Source organism: Adiantum capillus-veneris, chromosome 11 (assembly GCF_014529385.1).
Source record: "Adiantum capillus-veneris isolate H3 chromosome 11, ASM1452938v2, whole genome shotgun sequence".
Lineage (NCBI taxonomy): Eukaryota > Viridiplantae > Streptophyta > Polypodiopsida > Polypodiales > Pteridaceae > Adiantum > Adiantum capillus-veneris.
The window spans coordinates 103843228-103868559 of NC_140941.1; the positions used below are offsets into that span (position 1 = coordinate 103843228).

General features: G+C 44.6%; 1 protein-coding gene across 2 annotated transcripts; it reads left to right on the forward strand.

The window, feature by feature from the left end:
• Nucleotides 1-4770: 4770 nt before the first annotated feature.
• On the forward strand, nt 4771-22383 carry LOC147447762 (uncharacterized). Of its 2 annotated transcripts, XM_086523476.1 has the most exons (19): nt 4771-5041; nt 5677-8122; nt 8239-10981; nt 11158-12405; nt 12572-13395; nt 13500-13608; nt 13682-13795; nt 13873-14385; nt 14481-14629; nt 14742-15224; nt 15323-15491; nt 15571-15690; nt 15777-16093; nt 16196-19029; nt 19193-19928; nt 20121-20421; nt 20515-20682; nt 20782-21486; nt 21890-22383. In XM_086523476.1, exons 2-19 carry the CDS (start codon nt 5691-5693, stop codon nt 21896-21898), a joined length of 13974 nt encoding a protein of 4657 aa, XP_086379602.1. In that variant the 5' UTR covers nt 4771-5041; nt 5677-5690; the 3' UTR covers nt 21899-22383. The 2 variants fall into 2 exon arrangements, with proteins under 2 accessions (XP_086379602.1, XP_086379601.1); XM_086523475.1 differs by having other exon boundaries at nt 4771-8122.
• The last annotated feature ends 2949 nt before the right edge of the window (nt 22384-25332 follow it).

The following is a 25332-nucleotide window of genomic DNA, read 5'->3' on the forward strand; positions in this document are numbered from 1 at the left end:
TGGTTGACTCTTTCAGTTTGGCCATCGGTTTCTAGGTGGTAGGCGGAGGAGAAGCGGAGCTGGGTTCCTAGAAGCTTGAAGAGCTCACGCCGGAGGTCGCTGAGGAAGCGGGTGTCGCGATCAGAAACTATGGCTAAGGGGAGGCCGTGGTATTTGAATACTTTGGCGAAGAAGTGTTTGGCGACCTGGTAGGCGGTGACGGGAGGCTTTGTAGTTATGAAGTGGGCTTGCTTGGTGAAGTAGTCGACGACCACCATGATGGTAGTGTGGCCGTGGGAGGGGGGAAGGTCGACGATGAAGTCCATACTTACCATGTCCCAAGGCCGGGAGGGTGTTGGCATGGGGTGGAGGAGGCCAGCAGGCTTGACTCTTTGAGCTTTGACCAGTTGACAGGTTGGGCAGGTGCGCACGTAGTCGATTACGTCGTCCTTCATTTTTGGCCACATGTAGTGTTGATGGAGTTTGTCATAAGATCTCTTCTGGCCCCCATGTCCAGCTAGCTTGCAGTCATGAGCCTCCCACATGAGGTCTTTCTTTAGCTCTGGATCATTGGGGATGTAGATTTTTCCATGCGCGTAGAAGAGGTTATCTTTGACTTCAAAGAGCCCCACTACCGCTTTCCCAGAGATGTGGTCGTTGAGCATGCGGAGGATAGCAGGATCAGCTTTTTGAGCGTCGAGGATGCATTGGCGTAGGGTGCTGGTTGCTGTGGAGATGGTTGTGAGGGTGGGCATTCAACTGAGGGCATCTGGCATGACATTTGTGGTTCCTGGTTTGTGAATGATGTCGATGTTGTACTCTGCCAGTGTATCTTGCCACCTCGCTTGCTTGGGGGTGATTTTGGGTTGTGTCTGGAAGTACTTGAGGGAGATGTTGTCTGTATAGACCTTTGTGTGTTTGTCTTGGACATAGTGTCGCCACTTTCGGAGGCAGTGGACGACAGCGAGCATTTCCTTCTCATGTGTAGTCCATCTTGTTTCTACATCTGTGAACTTGTGAGATTCATAGGCGATGGGCTGCTGCTCTTGCATGAGGACTCCACCAATGGCACCATCGGATGCATCTATATGTACTTCAAATGGTTTGGTGAAGTCGGGTAGTCGGAGGACAGGGGTACTACACATGGCGATCTTTAGGTTCTCAAAGGCTTCTTCTTCTTTAGCGGTCCACTGAAAGGGTTTGTGGCCTTTGGTTATCTCTGTAAGTGGCGCAGCAATCTTGCTGAAGTTGCGGATGAAACGGCGTGTGTACTGACAGAAGCCCACAAACTCTCGGACTTCTTTGATTGATGTTGGGGGAGCCCACTTGATGACGGCGTCGACTTTCTTGGGATCCATCATGATGCCTTCTGATGTGACAATGAACTCGAGGAACTCGATTTTCTGGACAGCAAACTCACATTTCTCCAGCTTGGCATAAAGTTGGTGTTCGCGGAGGCGCTGAAGTACTGCGGCGACATGCTTCTGGTGCTCTTCTAAGGTCTTGCTGTAAATGAGAAGATCGTCAATGTAAGTGATGAGGAAATCATCTATCATGTCCCGAAAAGTGTCATGGATGATTCTGCAGAAAGTGCTAGGACCGCCGGTGAGCCCGAACCCTAGGACCATCCATTCCTAGGAGCCGTAGCGTGTGCGGAAGGCGGTCTTCGGGATGTCCTTAGAGGCGATGCGGACTTGGTGATAGCCTGAGTGGAGGTCGTTGCGCGTGAAGTATTGGGCACCCTGTAGTCTGTCCAGAAGATCTTCCATGAGGGGGACTGGGTACCTGTTCTTGATAGTTATCTTGTTGAGGGCCCGATAATCCACGCATAGTCGCATCGAACCGTCTTTCTTCTTGACGAACACGACTGGGGCCCCAAAAGGAGAGCTGCTTGGCCGGATGAAACCTTGATCCTCTAATTCTTGGAGTTGCTTCTTGAGCTCTTTGAGCTCGGTGTCGTTCATGCGGTAGGGGGCCTTTGCCGGGGGTGTGCTTCCTGGGATGAGGTCAATTTCATGTTGGATTTGACGGGGAGGGGGTAGGCCCGGGGGAAGTTCTGGAGGCATGACATCCTTGTACTTCTGGAGGATGGGGGTAAGTGAGGGGTCACCCACTTTGGCCTGCTCGATGGTGATAGAGTTGAGCCTTGCGGTGGGCTGCTCCTTTGCTTGCATGATGCAGAGGTGAACCTGAGCTCCTTTCTTGAGAGCCCTCTCTGTTTGCTTTGCACTCATGAGGTTGAGTTTGGGGGACGAGTATTCTGGGAGTTTTCGTTTGCCTTTCATCGCTGCTAACTGCGCAGGGTCTTGGCGGTTGATGGGGGGGGTTTTGGTTTGCAGATGCGCCTGACGGGTGAATGCATGCTGCGTTGTGAGTCTGGCGCCTTGTACTATCACTGCTTTGCCTTGATTATTCAGCAGTAATTGATCCACCTTCATGCCTAGGAGTGCAATGAGGTACTTGTCGTTGAAGGACAGACCAATGATTGCCTCAAAGTCGTCCATTGGGACCACTATGAAGTCAAGGCGACATGTGAATTCACCCATCTCGATCCTGACGGGCTGCCTTTACGTTGCTATCCTTTCCTTGGGCAAACTTGACTGTAGTTTCATTGACGGTGGTGAGGCGAAGGCCCAGGCGAGCGGCGCACTGCGGGGATAGAAAGTTGTGTGTAGCGCTTGAGTCTACCATGATCCATTGTTGCTAGGTCCCAATTGTTGCCTGGACATACAAGTTTTGAATGTCCGTGATAGCTGCTGCCATGCATTGAGGGTGGAGGGATACTGCTCCAATCCGAAGTTGTTGGTCAGCACTAGGGTCATCCGTTTCTTCTATTCTTCGTTGGGGGGGGGGGGGGGGTGGGTGGTTCTTCGATTTGGATGGTGTTGGCTCTGCTAGATGATGTTGATGCATAATTGCGCTTGCGCACACAAGCGTAGTTGGGGCCGTGAGCAATTCGGCAATCACTGCACCAGACGCAATCGCGGTGCGGATTGTTATTATTGCCGTGGTGAGTGTGGGGGGCAAAACTGGTGGACATGGTGTTGTAAGAGTTGCTCGCAACAGAGCTACGGGGGATTAAGGCGGCATTTCCGCGGCCTAATCCAGGGTTGGCATTGGGTGGTGTTGGGCGAGGAACATTGCTTCTGTTATTCTGTACAAATTCGCGGCCTGGCACGGCGGGTGGGTTAGGCCGGTGGTTGGGGGCAAAATTGTTGGTGCGAGGGTTATCTGGAGGCAAACCTGGTGTGGGGTTTGTGTCGCGTAGCTTTTCTGCCATATTGGCGGCCGCTTCCCAGGTGTTGGGATTCTGTTTTTCGACCTCTCGACGGGCCCAGTGCTTAAGGCCGTACAGGAAACCATGTAGCCTGTCTGTTGTGTGCATCAATGGGAGTTGGAGCATGAGTCGACGGTATTTGACAATGTATTATGATATGTGGCCGTCCTGGCGTAGATCGCGCCACGAATCTCTGATTTTGTTGCCCTCATTCTCTGGGACAAAGTAGTTGAGCATGTCTCTTTGTAGGTCCTCCCAGTCCTCACAGCGCTTTGATTGCTGTTCAGTGAGGAACCATACATAGGCGTCGTCGGCCAGAAAGATTTTGGCCACTTGCACATATCTGCGTCTGCCTATGTTGTTCCACTGCATGTAGTCTTCTACCTCGCTCAACCACTTGTTGAGTTCCAGTGAGGTGCGGTTGCCTTTGTATTTCCCTGGGGGACTGGGTTTGAATTTTCCCAGTCTGTTTTCGTCTTCTAGATGTCTGTCAGGGCTGTAGTAGCGTCTTTCACTTTGATCATCCTGATAATCTTCGTCTTCGGGTTGCGGTCGTCTTTGTGTGTTACGCCGCGTGTTGACATTACTGGTGCCTGGTCGGTCTTCGTATCGCTGGCCCAGCTGTGTTTGAATCAGGTCGCCCAGGTTAGCCGACATCAAGTTGATCTGTTGTTCCACGGAGGCCATGATGCGGGCCTCCAGTCTCCTTTCTATTGTGTCTTGGGCATCTTGTCGTGTCTTCGTTTCCTTCTTCTTCTTATCCTTCTTATTCAGATCAGGCTCGGTTCTGTATCCGTCATCATATTCTTGATCTCCAGCCATTTCTGTATTTTGTGGCCGAAGCCGAAAGAAAACTCAAAAATGTCAAAAATTGAAAAAACTGCGAGAAAACGGTTTGAAAACGTTGAAAAACTATGGAGAACGTGGAGAAACGCATCAAAACGGGGCAAAACGGGCCAAGAATGCGGAGAACGCGGTGAAAACGGGGTGAAACATGGATCAAACGAGGCAAAACGGTGAAAAACTGTGGGGAACGTGGAGAAAACGCAAGGAATGCGGCAATCACGCGAGGGACGTGGTGAAACGGGGCAACACGGGCCGTGAACGCGAAGAAAACGTGGAAAAACGAGGCAGACGGGTCGAAAATGTGGTGACAACCACGAGCCGCGGACCGACGTCGGATCGGCGGAGACTCGAGCCGAAGCTCTGATACCAAGTGTGACGCCCTCGTTCGAAGCGTCGCGAAAAAGCGGCTGCGCCGGCTCACCTGCGATGCAAATAGGACCTGCAGGCAAGCAAACGCATGTACAAGAACGCAACTTGAAAACTGAACGCAAGAGAGACACGAGAGTGAGGGACGCGAACGAATGATCAATATCATAAGAAAGTGCCAAATACAAGAGATGCAAATAGTCACATGAAAACGGAACTGGCAAGTTGAGGGAAGTGGCACATACTTCCCTTATAGCAAAGGAAAGCAGGACAAACCGATCGCAAGCTACAGGCCTCAAGGGGAGGAGTATCTTCTTAGGGGTTTTCACTCTTCTTAGGGGTTTTTGACTTTGATCAAATAATTGCTGGGAGGAAGACGACGTGTTGCGGAACTTGGAAGTCCTACGAAATTTCCAATCAGGGACTCTCTCTCTCTTCCGCGCAGCTTCTCTTAAGTCAAGGTCTGCGCGCATTACGGCTCGGAGATTTGTCAGCTAGATCTCCCGGAAGCCTGTTGGGTAGTCAGCACGAGGACGTCCCTTGGTGTACAGAAAGCTTCACTCTTGCTAATATGTGTGTCTCTCTCTCTCTCTCTCTCTCTCTCTCTCTCTCTCTCTCTCTCTCGCGTGCGACAGGCACCCCGCTTTGATTTACTCTGTGCTTTAATGTATCTAACTGTGTAGAAATTAGGTACCTATGTGCTACCACACACTTTTTGTGTAAAATCCTTGGGATTAATTTACAAGTGGGAAACCTCAAGGCGAGGAAAACCCACAGAAACCCTGCTCGCTATACACACACACACACACACACACACACACACACACACACACACACAGAGGAGAAAGTGGCACCTCACAGGAAAAGTAGGATCCATATTTGATCGTTGTCTGGAACTGGCAGCAATCGGCACTTGCAAGTTCTTTCATGATTGTATAACTATCACATACTAAAATTCCAGTTGAACCTTGCATCATTGCATTGACTGATTGCATGTACATTGCCCTTGTTGGTTTCTCAAAAATCTGGTGAATGTGTGTTGCGTGTGTGTGCATGTGTGTTTGTGCGTGCTATGGGCCGCATGCTGTACTTGCCAGCGGTCCTTCCCCTCGAAGGGTGAGACCTTAAAGCACAGGTAAGTAGACTTGGAAGCGTGTGCACACACGCGGTCAGAGCAATGGACATTGAGGTACCCAATGAAAATGTAGGTGTAGTGGTGGAAATGGAGACAGATGCTCTTGCTATTGTGAATCAAGAAACTGCTGTGTCAGGAGAAAATGATCTGCAAGTTTTATGTGCTAAAGAAGAGGTAGAATCACATGAAGAGCTAGAATTAAACAAGGCACCCGCATCAGAAACATCAATAACCCAATTAGCAATAGAAGGTCCGATTCATGAAGTGGTATCGGATGCTGCTCCTCACCTGGTATTGTCAGACCATAGAGTGTTCTCATTGGTATCAGAACAAGTCTCTTCTAGACAGATGATTACTGATGGTCAAGGGTATGATGAGGATGCTTTTGAAGCAGTTGACATAATGGCTGCACATGATGAAGCAGAAGATGCCAAACATATGCGATCCTGGTTCATGATGGATGTCAAAGAGGCTGGTGTTCAGGAATTGGCCAGGTTTTGCTTGCTTGTATCCCCTGCTCCTACGGCACTCAATGCCTCTGTATATGATAAGCGGGGGGAGCTTCTTGGTACCATTGGCTTCCAGAAGCTAGAGCTACCAAAGAGATCAGAGGTTTTTATGGGCACTTATACATGCTGGCAAATATTTATCCCAAAATATTCTGCAGCAGTTGATGTTATTGCTACCTTCCCAAGGTCAGGGATTTTAAGCATGCTCAAAGCAAGCTTTTTTGGAAGCAATGAAGTTGAGGAGGACCAACACTTCTACTTGCGAAGTAAGAGGCTGCAAATTGACATTTTTCACGGACCAAGCAATGCAAGTGATAAAGAAAGCAGCATGCGACACATGGCGTTTTATACGATCCTGGTTCTGCTCAACCATCCAGATGTCATGCGTGTCTGTTCGTTAGAATATCGATACTTCATCACAAGAGCACCCCTATCATCCAAAGCTGCCTTTTTGATGCTCAAGAAAGCATTGCCATGGCTGGAATGGATTCAGCAAAAGCTGAAAATGGGTTTGACAGAGTCTGGTTGGGACATGGAATGGGCATTTAAAATGATTCTAGCTTTCCTTAGCCAAATACAGCTTCTCCGTCATCTACAACGTGAGAGTGCCCCGCTTGATTTCTTGGGGAGGCAATTGCAATTGCTTCGACCAAACACACGCAGAGAAGAAGTCTTACAAGACTTGATGAAGAGGCAGTATGAAGCTCTGCTTACTTTGTTCTCCAAGATTTATTCAATCATTGGTCCTCTGGAGGAGTTACCGGACTTGGTGAAAGCCGAGTTTTCAAATGCAGCCAGTGAGTTGGTGGATTTTACTCCTGCTGTAAAGTGGAGCTCTTATTTGGATGCACTCTGTTTGGCAGATCCTTCTTACTCTTTCATAGAAAAATGGAAAAACAAACGAAAGCAGAAAGATCGCAGTGAGTATTTGCCTTTGGAGGCACAACATGAGGATCATGTAAATGTCTACTTTAGTCGGACAGATACGACACAAGCAGAGAAGGATTATGAGGAGGCCCTTTCCCGGGTGCTTAAATTTGCAAATGACCACCCTGACAAAAGCTTTAAGGATAAGGCAATAAGAGCTGCAATCCTAGCAGCTCCTTCAGCTCTCACTTTGCTTAATTCTATAGGTTTTCTATCAGCCAACAATGTGGTATCAGGAGCTGCAACAGTTGAGGAAGTGGAAGCGTTTCTCTCAAGCAAATATGGAAACACGCTCACTAACCTTTTTGAATGGTTAACTGAACTCGAGAGCCCCCAGAAGATGGCTCTACTGCTCCTCCAAGCATTTTGCAACACAAATTCGAAAAGCATGCTGGGAGTCTTAAGAATTTTCACCTCTAATTTTGTCCAAAATCAACTTATGCGGACCAGATCAAGTGGCAGCACGGACGATGGATGGATTTATTTGGAAGATGTGGTTGCATGCCCCAATGTACTGGTTGTACCACTTCTACACACAGAGAGCATCATGATTAATGTGCTAGTCGAGCGAGGTCCAGTAGATCTGGCAGCGCATGTGATGCTCAAGCTTTCTCGGCAGGTAGATGCCCTTCAAGACGAGGATGAGAATAGGGGGCTGATTGTGAATTCACTCAGAGTTTGGCTTCAACAAACATGTGCAAACGCAAGAAGAACAGTTTCTCAAGCTCCCGCAGGAGTTACACCCTGTACAATGTACACCTTGGTATCAGAGTTGTTTGGGGAAGGTTTGAAACCTGGAGGATATCTGGACATTGCTTTGTCTGAAATCATTCCTTCAATTTTACAACAGTTATGTGCTGTAGAAACCATCATTCAAGATGCAGCAATGATGAGTAGCCTCCAATCACAGGTCATTGTAGCGCAATACCACGTCTTTGCAAGAGACATTTTGCTTAAGTATCTGATGTCAAACAATGAAAATAATGATCTGGATACAAGAGCTGAGCAGCTACTTCAATGGCTCTTCCTGTCACAAAACAACCAGGCTGGCCTGGCAAGTAAAAGCGTCTTATTGAATGGCTGGTAAGCTTTCTTTCAACTGCTGAAAGCTTGCTTCTAGTACAAATGCATCCATCCATTGTGTTTGTCTGTTGTATAAATCTTGGCTGAAGTATGCCATGCTGCATTATCTTGCGCAGGGTACAACAAGACCTTTGCATTACTTTGTTGGATACTCTGGTGGAGCAAGGTTACAACTCCTCTTTATCCATTGAAAAGCTGGTGGACTCCAACTTTGTGCTCACTCTTTTGCAAATTGAACAAATATCTGAAAAAGTCAAAGAGAACTTACTCTATGTATCAGCCTCAAGAGCTTGGACTGAGTTACAGCAGCAACTTGAAAGTGGAACTGTAAAAGTGGAAGTGATCAGCAAACTCTTAAGCTACCCACAGGTTTCTTGGGAGAAGATCTGCAAAGAGCAAAACGTTGAAGGTGCGAATTTTGAAGCTTCAACTAAATTGGTAGTAGATTACTTAAATATACAGATGAATGGGTTTCAAATGCTGCTGGATTATGCAAGGCATTTTGAGGGCCATAGATGTAGTGGGGAAGTTCTGCAGAGGTGGCAGTCATGGATGCAAGAAAGAAGCCAGGATTGTAAGCATTTCACACTGAATAAAATACAAGAGACAGATCATTGGCCGATACAACTTACTGTCCAATACTTGAGTGCTTTGTTGATTTTAAAAGACTCTAAAATCCTGGGAAATATTTTCAAAGAGAAGGAAAGCCATACACCAATACAACATATTGGTAACACAACCATCCTTGCAGCCGCAGACTCTCCAGGTCTCAAGCACACCCTATGGACGAGTGTGGCCAGTTTGCTAGAAGTCTCATTAGTGGGGTATAGAGAGGAGTGGAGAAATTTGGCAATGCCAGATTATCCTGTTGATAGGCTTAACATTTTGTTGGAAGGAGTCAATCAGGAAGTTCTTGGATTTGAGGCAAACCAGGCAGAGGCCTACTTCAACTTCATCCAAGAACCATTGAAGTCTGATATCCGATCCTATGAATCAGCATTAAACTCTTGGATGAACTTCCTAAATAAAAGGTCTCTGAAAGATCCACTACTCAAAATAATGAGCAAGATGAAGTTAGTAGAAGATGAAGATCTTCTTCTGAAGAGTTTACTAAGTTTGCAGACAATTGGCATATCTGGTACACTGGGAGACTTTCTAGAGATGTACAAGATGAATACATCAGTAATAGATTTCTTTAACAGTAAAGAAATCGAAGTATTGAAGCAGCTTGCAGAGTCAGAACAACTCATAAGGTTTTTGAAGGAGAACACAGATGAGGACCTCCGGATGTTGACTGATGCTATAGAGGAGCAGGCTGAAGATGCAGTTGTCGATGAGGTAATTGTCTCAGACCTTATCCATGTTGATAAGCTGCTTCGCCCGCTTTTGCAAAGTCCCAAGTTTACAATAGTAGAGCTGAAATCAACTATAGCAAAGGAAGTCAGTGAACCTTTAGGAGCAACGGAGTTGAGTGAAAAATTGAACTACTGCAATGCAAATATCCACCGAATTCGGCACTTTGTTGCGTCTCTTGCTGACCGTTCCTCTGTGTTGAAGAATCACATGTTCAAAATAATGGAATCAGGTGTTCATACATTTGTACTACAAAGCCAGTCTAGTGTAACAAATGGGGATGTTTGCAAATTCACTGTTTTATGTGGAGGAACCCAAGATTCCTCTTCACGACAGCAATTTACTATGACGGACCTTAAAGATCTGAGAAGCCGTGCAAGAATGCTACTGAGCATGAGGAGGATCAAACGTGATGTACTTGCAAATCAGGTGCAAAGCAGCAACACAACAGGAGGACAAAGGCCAAACATGGCAGAAGCATTAATGGAGTTTGTGGAGCATGTAAATCTAGCTGAAAAGCTTCTTGAGCAGTTAAATGATGTCCAAAAATCTGGGCACCTGCTGTTTGATGAAGTTGAATGGAGTATCCATGGACTAAGGTGCCTTAAAGAGAGGGTACAATGGATGGATGGCCAGATCGCCTGCTGGCATACAGCTCTTCAAAAGGCTCGCAATGATTACAACTGTCTCAACTTTTTTAAAGGCACTGAGTTGCGTCTCTTCTATCAGTGTTTTATTGGTCAAGCAAGTTACAACCAGTTTCAAATATGCTGGGAGCTTCTTGAATGGGCAAAACCAGGATTAGACAGGAAAGCTGTAGAGACATGCCAACAAAGGTGCACTTTCAACAAGATAGAAATGGATTTTAATCAGACCAACAGGGCAATTGGTGAACTACGACTTAACAAGTGCTTGAATTGTCTAGGAATCGCAATTAATTTTATTTTTGCACTGAAAAATATGTCAAAACAGCCTCCACCAACACAAGGTACGAGCATGTTCGATCAAGATGCAATATATCTTGTGTCGGTGGAAGATCAACAGCGTGAGCTGAATGTGGTGGTGGAAATCTTTCACAAGCATTATGGTGACCTTGGCAAGATTGCAACCAATTTACTCCTTTGCTCTTCAACAACAAGCTGGGAAGACATTCACTTGATGATACTCCGATTCTTGGCTTCAGACAACGAGTCTGATGTCTTTGTAATTGCTTATATCAACAAACTCACTTTTGAGTGTCAGTCTCAGCTAACAGAAAGACTACAACAGCTATCTGCAGCGACTCTAAAGAAACTTACAAGGCATCGACTATCTCTAGTTTGCTCCACCAAAACCCAAGCCCTTCATGGAATATCACATCACCTTAAGGTTCCCATTCAGTTGATGGATGGTATAGAAATTGCAAATATGATTCATCAACTCCCAACAAATTGCCAGGAGATGAGAGTGGTAACTTCAGAACTTAGTGGAATGGGAAAATCCAGATATATCAAAACCCAAGGAAATGTAAGTTGCTATTTTTCTTTCTTGATAGTAACTTCTTTGCTAAGAGTATTGAAACTGCCTGTGGCGGAAACCCCGTCTAGAAATCACCCATGTAGGTGGAACTGCTAGTCAACAAATCGCATCTTTTTTAGAATGCCTTTTTCTCAGTTTGATTGAGTGATTGATGATTTGAACAGGGATTATGCGCTATTCTTCCCATCGCTGGAGAGGTTACACATGATTATCTCATCTTGAAGCTGAAAATGTTGTTGAGGTCAACAAGTCGTTCACTACATCTTGATATTACAACAGAGAAAGATAGTGATAACCTCAACGTACTCCTTTTTGAGCTTCTTATTTGTGGAACACTCAAGTCCAGCAGTTGTGGAGTCTATAGATTAGGGACCACCAAAGTTTATGTGGAGCTTGCGAATACCCTTGGAAACCTCCTAGAGGCCAGCCTTTTTATCTGCTCTTGGCTACCGCAGCAGCATCTCAAATGGGATCTTTCTGCTTGGCAAATTTCTAAGAACTTGGACAGTGATGATCAGGTGGTTTGTGTGTACTTGGATAAACTGGCTAAAGATGAACTTAATAAACAGGACATTGTTCTATCTGGTAAGTCAAAAAAGGTGGTGGCTTTGCCTGAGCCTCGATGCAGGGAACTGATGCAACTATATTTTATCAAAGACTCAACCCAGATGTCATACACTGTGCTGGCAGGGTTTATAAGAACCTTCGCCTATCAGCTAAGAAGATTTGGTGCTAATGATTTTTGCAAGTGCGAAACCCTACATTGGATCCTGCGTGATAACTCCAATACAGGAAACTTCCGCTCTATCGTGGTAGAGTCATTGTTACAAGCTGCAAGGGATCTTTCATTGAGGTCGGTAAAGCCATGGCTGCATGAGGAGCAGAAGCACATTGTGACACAAGACATTAGCAAAAGTATGCATGAAAGAACAAGGACTATGCTACGATGGTCTGAAAGTAACCATGTCATGATATTCTTTGATGCTAATGGGCTCATTAGAATCTTGTATCGGGATAAAAAGCTTATTCCTCCTGGGATAGAAAATATATTGTCTATACAGGTGAAAGTTTTGCAAATGCAGCTTCCAGATTACTCAGCTCTGAGTTCAGAGGAGCTCTGGAAAATTTTATGGCCAATCTTATGCACCAATGATGGTGGCTTTGCTCCAAATTATGTTCTCACACCAGACAATTTTCTGAAGATGGCTTTGGTTTCTCTTCGGATAAATACACGGGTCCCTGTAATTATTATGGGAGAAACTGGCTGTGGGAAAACAAGCCTTTTGAGGGCACTGGCAACTTTCAGCAGTGCCAGTTTTTCGTGTCTCACTTTGCATGCAGGATCAACAATACAAGATATTGAATTGTTCATCAACAACGCTGAGGCGCAAGCTCTGTCTTCAAATGCAGAGGTATGTGTGGGAATGGAATGATTTTTTGACGCTACTCATCTGTCTGTAACCGGCTTGATATGTACTTTTACCTTGGGATCTATGCCCTGGAGGTGTTTTTAATTCACAGATGTTTTCCAACGGATTGATAAATATGTTAAAGCTCTCCTTGCTGGTTTGGTTGTAGGTCTGGGCTTTTCTGGATGAGATCAATGCCTGCCCACATTTAGGGTTCCTAAACTCAATATTATGCCATCACACCCTTTCTGGAAGATTCTTGCACCCTAAGCTTGTGGTTCTTGCTGCTTGTAACCCTTATCGACTTATAGATACAGAGGGCGAGAGTTCTGGTTTGCAAATGAAGAATTTGAATAGGAGGAACAAACAGGAGCTAGCATACACGGTACATCCCCTGCCTGAGGCCATGTTGGACCATGTGTGGGATTATGGTATCCTCAGTGACAGTGATGAACGTGCTTATATATCTGCAATGATTGGCAATCGGAGAGCAGACATTGTAGATTTAATCAGCAACTCACAGAAGTTTATGAGAGAGCATTTGGCTTTAGCCAGTGTAAGCCTACGAGATGTGCAGCGGTGGATTTGCCTTTACGACTGGTTTAGAAGTGATATAAGCTTACGTCTAGGGATAAAGGAGGAATTAAAAGGCTCAAAATTTGTTGACAGAAGAGCCAAAGTTTTGGCATGCTCACTTTGTTACCACTGCCGTTTTCCTGGCAAAGATTCGAGGAGACAATACAGAGAAAGGTGCTGCTCGTTTCTTTCACCGTCCACCACTAATCCGTTGTCCCAGGCTAAGTTCCTTAAAATATTGCATGAAGAACAAAGGGACATTTTAAGTCGAATGGAAATTCCGCCTGGAATTGCCATCAATTCATCATTGCTGGAGAATGTCTTTGTTGTTTTAGTGTGCTTATTGAACTATATACCAGTTTTTGTTGTGGGGAAACCTGGGTCCGGAAAGACGCTAGCTCTGCATATCATCTATAGGTTAGTGAGAACCCAGCTCTTGAAAATTCTCAGAATTTGCTGTGCTCAATTTCTTGATGTTCTTTTAACCAGGTGGCTGTGTTGCTTTTCCTTTGGCTACACAGTAACCTAAGGGGCACAGATTCAAAAGATGAGTACTTCAGAAAGCTTCCAAGGATTCTTTTCCTCTCCTACCAGGGTTCTCAAAACTCTACCTCAGAAGGAATACTGAAGGTGGGTGCTTTTTGGGGGAAAAAAAAACATTCACATGATTTTCAAATGATTATACACATAGCTTTGGATGCAGGTCTTTGACAAAGCGAAGCGGTATGTTCATAGCAACAAAGAAAGAGACATTTTGGTCGTGGTGGTACTGGATGAAGTTGGTTTAGCAGAGACATCACATCATAATCCACTGAAGGTAATGCATAATTCAAAACGATATGTGCACACGAATTTGATATACTGCAACTAAACAAAAAACTGTGCTTAAAATAGGTACTTCATCCCCTATTGGAACCTGATGTGAGGGAAATAGCAGTTGTGGGCATTAGCAACTGGTCCCTTGATGCAGCAAAGATGAACCGGGGAGTCCATCTTTCTCAATCTGACCCTGGAATAGACGATTTGTATCAAACAAGCATAGCTATCTTTGAAAGTTATGAGTCTACCAGTGGTCTTTTCCTAAGCGATACCCTTCGAAGGCTTGCAGCTGCTTACCACAAATATCATGCTCAGCAAAGCAGAGCTGATTTTCATGGTCTCCGGGATTTTTATTCTTTGGTGAAGTCTCTGCGGCTTTGTAGTATATTGTTGAGCCCAAGTGAGTTGGCACACTCTCTGTGGAGAAACTTCGGGGGGGCTTCACCTGAAGATATGAGAAGCCTTTTTCATTATTTGGGTGGAATTACAGAAGCTGACAGCGTATGGGATCATCCTCCTTCAGTAATGGATCTGATCCAAGAGAATTTACAAGATCCCGAAGCAAGGCATCTGATGCTGATCACTAAGGTAGATTTTCTTTCAAATCGGAGGTGTTTTTTTGCGTGCGGGTATCCTGCACATGGGATTTTTATCACTCTCCTACTAAATACCTGCCATGGCAGGGAGACTCTGCATCCAACATTCTTCAGCACATACTTGAAGAAGATGAAGACTTTGTGGTCATCCGTGGTAGTACTTACCAGGATGACAAAAATGAAGAGTACTGCTACTTGATGCTTAGTGATATCATCCTTTACATGGAAATGGGAAGGTCAGTTTCAAAAACCTAAAAAAGCAAACAGTGCATATCAAGGAGGTTTTCCCTATCACTAGTAGGGCCTTAATGAAGGCTACTGTGTGTCTGAAAGTATGTATTTGTCCAGGCATGTTCTGTTGGAGAATGCGGACCAAATTTGGACATCTCTTTATGACATGCTGAATCAACATTACTCGTACGTTGGAGGACGCAGAAATTGTCGCATTGCATTGGGAGCGTACAGTAACCCAATGTGCTTTGTCCACAACAACTTCCGATGCATTGTTGTTGTTGAAGAAGATCAGGTCCCAAATATGGATCCTCCCTTTTTAAATCGCTTTGAAAAACAGTGCCTAACTTATGAAGGCATTTTAAATGAGTCTCAAAGAAAGGTCGTAGAGTCAATCAGAGATTGGGCTCAGAAACTTGCATCTATGGGTTGCAACACAAGCAATGTGGAGTCTCCAGAAAACCACATGTTTGCTGGCTACTATCAAGATAGCGTACCCTCGTTGGTCATGCTTCATTCGAGCAAGCTCCATGGACAAGCAAATAGCGATTCTCAACCTGGCGAAGATATCATCTCAATACATTCTAAGCTTATTGAGAGGTAATTCATTATCAATGAACGCTACACTCTTGTTTGCAGAATCCATAAAGAGAAGTAAAAGCTATCACTCATGTGTCTAAAGCATCATGTGGGTGCAGATGCAAAAAGGATTTGTTACAAACTGCCTATGTTGATGCTATTGCTCGGGCTTATCTTTCATTGGATAAGGTTCATGCAGACTCAGATGTGGGGAAATATAGACACTGGACAGAGATGTTTCTCACGGCGAAGTTTCTACATAGTTTAAAAGACTCAATAGAAGAAAATGTATGTTTCTAACCATGCAGATTTCACTAAGAAGCTTGCAATTTGTAGCTGAAAACTCTCCTTTTCCTTGCATGTGCAGATTGCCGACACAACTGGGTGGATAGATAGCATTGGGATGAAACTCATCATAACAACATGCACTCCTGTGCAATGGAGTATACAACAGGACATGGAAGGTGTAGCAGCAGGCTCAGACAAGGTAGTATTGGCGGGGCAACCAGATTTATCCTCCCACATACTATCTCAAGATTTGCCTTGCTAAAACACCTTTTTTACTTGTCTCAGTACACCTTCATGCGACTGGGGGACTTCACTTCAGAGAGGCAATTGCAGTCCCACATTCAGAAGTTCTGGTGTGATGACCATTCCAGCATGCTAATATTGCAAGCTGACGATGCATTGGACAAGGATCACATTTCCCTGGCCAAGTTCCATGTGGATAGGAGCAGAAAGACCTTTCAGGAGGTAGCTACCACCAACAAACATGTAGTGATCATTGTTCATGTGCAGCAGGGTGTAGGAAGACGATCAAACTTCAGCTTCTTGTGTGGGTGGAAACAGCTTACTTTACATCGACTTCAAAAAGAGCCCATTGCCATGAGGTTCAGAACAGTACACAACAAATAAATTAGGCAAACGTTTGTTTTATTGAGTCTTGGATTATACCAGTTCTTTATATAACATTTATATACATGCTTGTGTAGAGATTATCTGGAACAAAGCATGAGACAAATAATTGACCATGAGGCTATGCCCATCAAGCATATCATGGCTAGGGTGCTAACATGGAGTTATCTATGCATCAAGTATGAGGACCCAAATATTACTGCCTTGTACCCACAACAGGTTGTACAAAGCATTTGTGAAGACGAAGCATTGATGACATGCATAAAGGAACGGGCATTAGTATGGGTTTTGTCCAGGGGGGAAAGCTTATGGCAATCCACAGTTCTAAACAACCAGAAGCTTTTGTCAACTTCTGCAAGTGTCCACGATGCTTTCGTGCAATATATAGAGGAAAGGTTTCGTGAAGCTGTTGCCAGAATCGTCTACTTGGTGGAAAAGGCTTCATCCCTTAAAGCGTATTTTACCTATGATGCCGAAAGAAAACACACTTGGAGACAGGTATTCATGCTTCCTGAAAGTCTGAAGTGTGACACGGCACCTGCTCCTTGCTACCCTGAGGGCTATTCAATACCAAGACCATTGGACTTGAGCCTTCCTTTCAGCTCTTTGTATGCAGCTCATTTGGACAAGACGTTTCGTGCACTCTACTTGGAAAAGTTCTTTAAAAATCACAATCAGCAAGGCGCCTTCAATGACGATTCATTGATAAACAACAGTATTCAAAAGGACGTTGATGCATCCCTCTCTCCCATGCTCTCTGTTATACAGACAAGCATCCTATGGGATGTTGACAGTTATATAGAAGATTTTGCAAAAACAAATGCTGCCAATTTGATTGAAAATAAACGTGTTCTGAAAAATCTCTCAAGTATAGATGCTACCAGAATGATTGAGAACAATCTTGCTGGTTTTCAAGCCTTAGAGTGGATTCTAAGAGAGAATCTTAGATCCACCATCCAGCATCCCTCTGATGTTCATGTTCTTTGTTGGGAAAGAGAACCTGAGTTGAAAGCTCAGGTTTCAATGGCCTTATTATGCATGCCATTGCAGGAAATAAAGGAAGAGGTGGCCGCATTGAAGGCAGGGCGAACTCCTATTCACAACTTTAGTGAAGAGTTTTCCATAAGGTGCAGCACAATACTGCTGCCCACCAAGTCTTGTGTGGATGATGCTGGGGGAATTCAAAGCTGGCTGCATAATTCGCAAGCTCTTACAAGTCTGCTACCTCCACTTGGAAGTTCAGTCTTGCTATTCATGTTGCAAAGCCTGCAAAATCTTGCTGCTTTTGTCATCATACCGCTGAGGAGACGTGGGGGTTACAAGATATTAGTCCGGTTGGCTGACTGGTTCCAGAAGAACCTAAAAGAAGCCAACTTTGTATTGACTTTGAGAGAGATTGTGAATTGTGTGCCAAACATAAACAAGCTTGATAACAGTGAGGCCAAATACTGGCTTGATTTCTTGTGTGCTGTTCTAAAGCAGTATCCAGAGCTTGCAGATCTCCCCAAAAGTGATTTAGTGCAAATTTTCAGCATATTGATGAGCTCATCAACACCATCTTGCATGATGGGTCCCATCATGTTACAGCTCCTAAGCAGCTATTTATCAACAATAAGAAATTTCTATCACAAGAAAGCTCCGGTCGTGATGGTCTTGCTGTCAAATACCACTGATGCGCTAATGAACAAGGAGTGGGACACCAAGGCAGCTGGAAGTATTGTTCTTTCTGACCAGTTATATCATTACATGCGGCAGACCATTATGCCAGCTCTTTTAGGAGGCATTAGTACAAATTTGTGGAATTATTCGGCCTTTGATGAGTGCCTTTGCTTGGCCACAAAACTTTGCGAAGACGAGGGGTCTTTTACGTTACGAAAGATGGCTGCCCTGGCCCTCTGGAAAAGTTTCCTTTATTCTGCAGCCTATCTCCTGACTCAGGTGAAAACAAAAGTAAAGGATGACAAACATTCTTGCAAGCTGGTCTTCTCACCTGCATTTCTGAAAGCTTTGTCCAGCATGTCGTCAATACTGAAGTATGCAAGCCAGACATTCTTCATGAAGGTTCTGTACCAGGATGTTGGGCTATCAACAGGTGACATCCAAGAATTGTTGCCTTTTTGTGAGAGTCAGAAACACTTAACTAGCATGATTTTTTTCCTTGATCATCCCCTTATGAGAAACACCAGTAATCGACTGGGATTTAATCCCTTTTCAAGCTCTTCAAAATTTTATGTCGCTGCAGAGCGAGCATTGAGACTAGTACTGCCTGAAAATGAGGGGCTCACCTTCCAGCGCCCCGGTCAAGAGGATCCAGAAGATTTTATGAGCAAGAAGAGCCAAGAGGAGTTAGGGAAATTTATTCGCGAAGCAACTCATCAGCAACAGATCATGTTTGTGACTGTCATGGCATCAGAGTTATTTGTGATGAAGTCTGGGGCACAACTGTCCAAGGCAGAATGGGCAGCCATGGAATGGTTGAAAGAAACAGTAAGAAATGAACGTTGGGATTCTTTACTGCAGCATGCTCTGACACATATTTTCACAAAAGAAAAGGGAGGGCTTTGGCATTCAAAGAAGAATCTAAGCACCAGAGATCTAGAGCTTAGGTGTCTTATGCTAGATGTCCTGTTGAAAGTTGCAGCCCTGCCAGAGGGATCACCTTTACGGGGCTATTGCATGTTGGCTGCATCCCACTTTCGAGGGGCTCATGTGCTTACAGATGCAGATAGTATTCTCCAAAAAGTCGATGGCCTGGGTCCATATCGGGAATATGTATGCCCATGTGGTTTTGTGTACATTGTTGGAAATTGCACCCTTCCAATGCAAACATCAAAATGTCCAAACTGTTCTCAGAAGATTGGAGGGACTGATCATAAACTTCTTCCAGGACAAGTCCCTTTAAAAGATTCTGGTGAGCACGCATAGCACAGATGATGAGCTATTTTTCGATTTGGATTGTTGATATGGTTATGGTTGTTATGCTGCTAGCTACAGAGTATGTCTGTTGTTTCTGTAAAATACTTAGTGTCTTTCATCCATTGGCCTGATGGGCATTGATATTTTCATGACCACAGGGAACACGGGGAGAATTGTTGGTCGCTCAGTCGTCGGAAATCGTCATTTCTCTCTCCGAATAGGTCGCAAAAGTTATCGCTTGCTCCGGGTTTTGGTGTACTCCTGCTTCCTTATTGGTGCAGTTTGTAATGGAGATCTCACAGAGTTGTCTGCTTTTATGCAACTACAAAACGAGAAGCGGAGCTTGGTCAAAGCCCTAAAGAAATTAATAGAAGATGATATGTCACTTCTTGGCCCGCTGATTGATTGTCAGTATACGGTGACATTAAAATACATTCATAGCATTTTGGAACTTTTTTTTCAATTGCCTTCTAAGGGGCCCTTGAAGACGTTACAGGAAAGAGATAACTGGGAAGTTTCTTTTGAAAGAATCATCGAGAAGCAACCAGTACAAGAAACTATCTCTGAGTATCTGAAGGTTAGAGGAACGGATGGACTTAATAACCTGCTTATGGAAGAAAGTCCATGTCCGCCAGCCTCACTCCAAGCGTACTTCAGAATAACAAAAAATCCCTGCCTCTCTGATTTTGAGACGAAGTTTGTACAGAGCAAGCAAAGAGTAATTGAGCACCCTTGTATTGCTGCTGTTCTTGTTCATCGTAAAGCGCTCAAGAGTTTGGCGTTTCTGTTGCCGATCGTTAGGTTCTGTGCATCCTTACGCCAGGCCTTGGAACACAACATAACTCGGCATTTGGCAGCTACAAAGAGTATACAATCAGTCCTGCAAGAAAGAAGGTAGACATCAGAGAAGCATATTCTTATTGATTGAAACTTATCACAATGCAAAGGACAATTAGGAGCCATTATAATGTCATGCACTGGGTTGTTCTATTTGATGGCAAAAGCTCTACATTTATGTATGTGCATCGACCAATAGCACATACAAGTAGCTTCCTTTCTAACAGATTACTAAACTGATGTGTGCAGTGAATTGGCTGACCTTTATGATAAATTTGAATGGAGCTGGAACTCAGTCAGGCTTGAAGTCCATGGCTTCGAATGCCGGCAATTCACACTTCCAGAAATGCACAAAGATCAACCTATAGCATTGTGCCTTCTTGAAAAGAAGGACCAGGGCATCTTCATCACGGCAATTTTTGAGCTTCTGCGGACTCAACAGAATGATTTTTTACAAGAAGTGGAGGCTACTCTTGCTGCAGGTAGCTTAGTTCAACCTGAGCACGGCATAGAGACAAGCATGCTGTCTGTTCCAGTACAACTATGCAAGGTCTGCCGAAAACTTGACTCCATGAATTCCTCATAGGTCTTTTAGACCTTTGCAGACGTAAATAAACATTTCCTTTCATTGCATTTCCTGCAGGCTGACCAGATAGTGAGCTACGAAGACTCTTGGTTAAATGACCTGGTCAGTGAGCTTGGAATGTGCAAGCAAACATATGGACATGGCATCAACATAGTATATGATGATGTGCAGATTGAGCATCAATTGTTCCATCGTCTTGTTCAAGGAAAACCAATGCTAGAAGGAGTATGTTGCTCCAGATGAGCTTGAATCCAATTGTGTAAAGCAGACAATTTTTTTTCAATGTTCTCTTTACTGAGATAAGGGCTTGAATATCTTTCACAGGAATATGTTGAATTTGCTTATCAGCAGGAGTCTTTCCAAAGGCATGCAACATTGATATCTGATGTAAGGGAAGTTGTACCCCAAGAGACGCTGCTTACAGAAAAGCTTGCCAACATAAGCAGAGAGCTTGCTCTTGGCGCGTTAGGTGCTGGGCAGATTCTGGCAAACCTCGAGCTCTGTCTCGGTTTCCTGCGGAAGACGAAGGCGGACTCCTCGGAGCCCTTGCGAGATTATTGCAAGAGATGGTTGGATAATGAAGCACACCCATTTTTTGCCAAGGTAGTCTTTGATGGAGTACAAGTGAAACATGTAGTGAGCTTGTACGAGGGGCTGGAGGAATCGGCCAGCTCGGCAGTGGAGGAACTGGTGACATCGAGGTACCGGTCAAAGTTGGATGCTGAAGCAAGAGAAGATTTGAAAAGATATGTGGTGGTGAAGAAGTCAGGAGGCGCTGTAGGCCGAGTTGCTAGTAGCAGCAATGAAAAGCTCGGAGCTGAGGCCTTTAGGGATGTGCTGCGGCAGTTCATGTTTAGATATCTTACAGCTGATACATTCAAACCTGAGGAGGAGCTATCATTCTACCTTATAAACCCGCAGTTAGTGACATGGCCAGCTTGGGATGTTGACCCAGATACCTTGGAAGATATCTTTCCAAGCAGCTTCAAACTGAAGCACTCAAGGGCCCTATACATTGCACTAAAAGAGGTATTGGCATCATCAGTTTCTTAACCACCATCACCATATCCTACACCTTCAATATGAATATTAACACGATGCTTTCCATTATTACTATCATCACCAACATTGTGTGTGCAATTGGTGTCTAAGACTTCTTTAAGCATATCACTAACATTTTCGTCAGTAGGACCATCAAAAGGGCACATACATAACGCATTTTAGTCTAAGCAGAAACTAACTCTCATCATGGGACCGCCAAGGGCATTCTGTATGTCAGTATGCGTGGTGTCGGGAGTTTTTCACGACAACTTCTGCAAGTTGACATAAATGTCTGCTGAATTTGGCCATCTCCATTATTATGCTGGACCTGTTTGAAGAACCTTTAAGCAAAGTATTTGGTCTAACATGTGTTTGCAACTTGTGTCCGCAGATGTGTTGACATGTCAAGCTTGTAGGAGGAGAGTTCATGGTTGAGGAGGTGAGATTCTATTGGTATGCAAGACATTTGGACAGGTAATGGGCAGAGCAATCATTAAATTAGTTTTACTTGGGGCTGTATTTGTTGTACATGCCCCTTACAAATAGCTTACACACATACACTTGGGCGTGGGAGAGAGGAGTATGCCCATATGGGCTCAGGTCTTAATCATGACCTTTATGTAAATTTATGTACAGAATTCCCATTTTTTCCCAAATGTACATATGCACAAACCCAACTCAACAAGTGCTCCATGATCGTTGCCCCAATTGTACAAAGTTGACACCACACAAGCCACTATTATTCTTTCTCATAGCTCCAAAAAGACGACCCACCCAACCATTCATTTAACTTAATTTTCTCTCAGGCTTTTAATGAAGCCCTTTTTTAAGTCAAAAACATGATTTTTTTGAGCAATGGAAGTGCAACAATATTTCTAAAGTGAACAGGTTTTGGAAAGTTGACTCTCATTTCTACTTTTGTATGCAATATAAGGGTTCTTCTTCTTCAGCAAGGTCCACAACCAATGTAGAAAATGATCCAAAATCTCTTAAGAATGGAGATAGCAACACAATCACTCCACCAACCACATCGGAAGCCATGATCATGGCATACTGGTATCGTTGCAAGAGACCGAAAACAAGCAAGGTGGAAATTTGCGGAACTTGCAATGGAGAATGGTATGCTAACGGTACTTGTTTTTTAGAATGAGCATCTCAAGAGTCCTCAAGAGTACACTTGAGATGCAGACAACATGTTTGATGCAACTTGAAGAGGGAGTCAAAGAATATAAATGCTCTCTTGTGGATTTAAATGCTTTGAAGGAACATATGAGCAAAGTGGAGTATGACCATGCATTGAAAAGAGGAGAAATTTAGCACCATGATTTGTGATGTATGCGACACGAAAATTGTATGCACAAAGAAGTCTTCAACTGATGTATATATACCATTCATATTTTTCCCAACTACAAAACTATGTTTTTCGTTGAAAGAGAAAACCACACTCATCCTTATATGCTTCTATTTTCTTGTCGGCAATACGCACTATCACAGCCATTTGATTTAGCTTCCACTTTCGTCGATGTGAGACAAAACGTTGGGGCAATGTAAAAGAGTCAAATCAACTATGCACATTATGCTTATGGCAAGTTTAAGAGTTTGGGTACCACACACTACTAGAGTGCTCAACTTTTGCTCACATTTGAGCTTGCTTTTCTCACATTTTCAACTATGATTTAGACCTACGTACTTTCCTCTCCCAGCTATAGTATGGACTTTGTACTGCGACTCTCATCATCATGATTTTGGAGCATCGAGAATCACTTATCGATCTCCATACGTACTACATCATATATGTCTTTGGTTTCATATATTATATTTGACCTTTGAGGAGGATAATAAAATCTCTCTCCCACCTCTGTCGGACCCACTAGAGACATGCCTAGAGACATGTTCTTTCTTTATTTCCGAGAGGGTAAGGAAAGCCATTGACAAGATGAAGACAAGGAGAGCGCATGATCATGATGGCTTGGTAGCAGAGCACTTCATCCATGCCAGGGATATGCTTGCAGAGCTCCTGGCTATGATGTTTAATCGAGGTATGAAGGCTTCCCGGAGACCTGGAGTATGTCTATGATTGTGCCTATTTTCAAGTCAGGAGATCCCATGATCCTCGAATTATCGCACCATCATGGTTGGCCACACATTAGCTAGGTTGTATGCATCCGTCCTTGAGCAGGAGCTGAGTAGATGGGCAGAGCGAGAAGGAATAAGAGCACCAGGGCAAGCAGGTTTCAGGAGAGGTTTCTTCACTCTTGACCAGATTTCGACACTCAGAGCTATTATTGAGGAGGGTAGACACCATGGCAAGAGAATCTATTGTAGCTTTGTGGATTTTCGCAAAGCTTTTGATATAGTGCCGAGAGCCAGACTTATACACAGACTACAGGACATGGGTGTGCCTACAAAACTGATATGGGGTATTATGGCTCTATACAGGACAGTGATGGGACGGGTACGCACCACTGAGGGAATGTCTGACATGGTCCACTCCACTATTGGAGTAAAGCAGGGATGCCCACTATCCCCGACTCTTTTAGGGATGTATGTGGATGAGTTTTCAGACTATGTAGAGCGGCAGGGAGACAGGGGGGCTTAGCTAGCAGGGACATGGATTCCGCTGTTACTATATGCTGATGATATTGTGATGATTTCAGACTCCCCATAGGGGATGCAACGTCATTTGGATAATCTGCATACATTTGCTCGTGACAGTGGATCGGTCAATCTGGGAAAAACCAAGGTTATGGTGCTCAACACCACACCACAGTGAGTCAGGAGGTCGGCACCCACATTTATGTATGGCCAGGAGATTGTGGAGTACACAGATGCATATACCTATCTTGGGGTAGTATTCAGTGGACCGGTGTTTTCACTAAGGAGAGCATCAGAGACTAGATTGACGAGAGCATATGCAGCTTTGGGAGGACTGGAGAGGATGTGTTCGCAGGTTCAGTTTCAGAAACCACGAACAAAGCTATGGCTCTTTGACACTCTAGTGACTCCAGCTATTCTCTATGGAGTTTAGGTATGGGGACCCTCAGTAGACCACCATGGGAGAGCTGGTAATACAGATGGATGGAGATGTATGGAGAGGCCTCTGGTCTCTATGATCGCTCGGATGATTCGGGCTAAGGCCTCAGTACCACATGAGATTATCCGAGCCGAGCTAGCCCCCCCCCCCCCCCCCCCCCCCCCCCCCCCCCCCCCCCCCCCTCCCCCCCCTCGTGGTGGAGGCATTGACGAGATCAGTTTCCTTTATGCACGGTTTATGGGATCTCCCTAGAGATAGATACGCTCGGCTTGCCGTGGAGTCATCTTGACAACTAGCTCTACAAGGCGATATAGCATGTTGGTATGGACAGATAGAATCATGGTTCCAGTCGCATGGTCTTAATATGGATAGATTACCTCCGCTTCAATACTCCTTGGATGCACCCGCACCCTCCTTGTCTCTTACACGGACAGAGATCACCAGGCTCATACGTCAGGATCTGATTCAACTAAATACCAGGAGCACATGGATATAGCCGACACATGAGTTGGGCACGAAGATGGCCTTCTACAGAGAGCATCTTCTCCAACTCACGGCGGACGGCTTTGTGACTAGGCCACCATACATGGATACACACTTATCTCATGGGATAAGATGCGCTATTGGACAGATACGCACATCCTCACATCAGCTCCAGATTGAGACTGGCCGATTCCGAGGGGTGTCGGCAGGAGCCAGGATATGTCACCTATGTAACTTAGAGCCAGAGACAGAACTGCACTACACATGTCACTGCCCGGCATACTATGAGATACGCGGGCGCTTCCACTACTTGTTTA

Coding starts and splice junctions, on each gene's coding strand:
- LOC147447762 (XM_086523475.1), top strand. CDS start 5,646: ATGGACATTGAGGTACCCAATGAAAATGTAGGTGTAGTGGTGGAAATG. Junction 14,386..14,480: donor ATCTGATGCTGATCACTAAG/GTAGATTTTCTT, acceptor CTGCCATGGCAG/GGAGACTCTGCATCCAACAT. Junction 15,225..15,322: donor CATTCTAAGCTTATTGAGAG/GTAATTCATTAT, acceptor ATGTGGGTGCAG/ATGCAAAAAGGATTTGTTAC.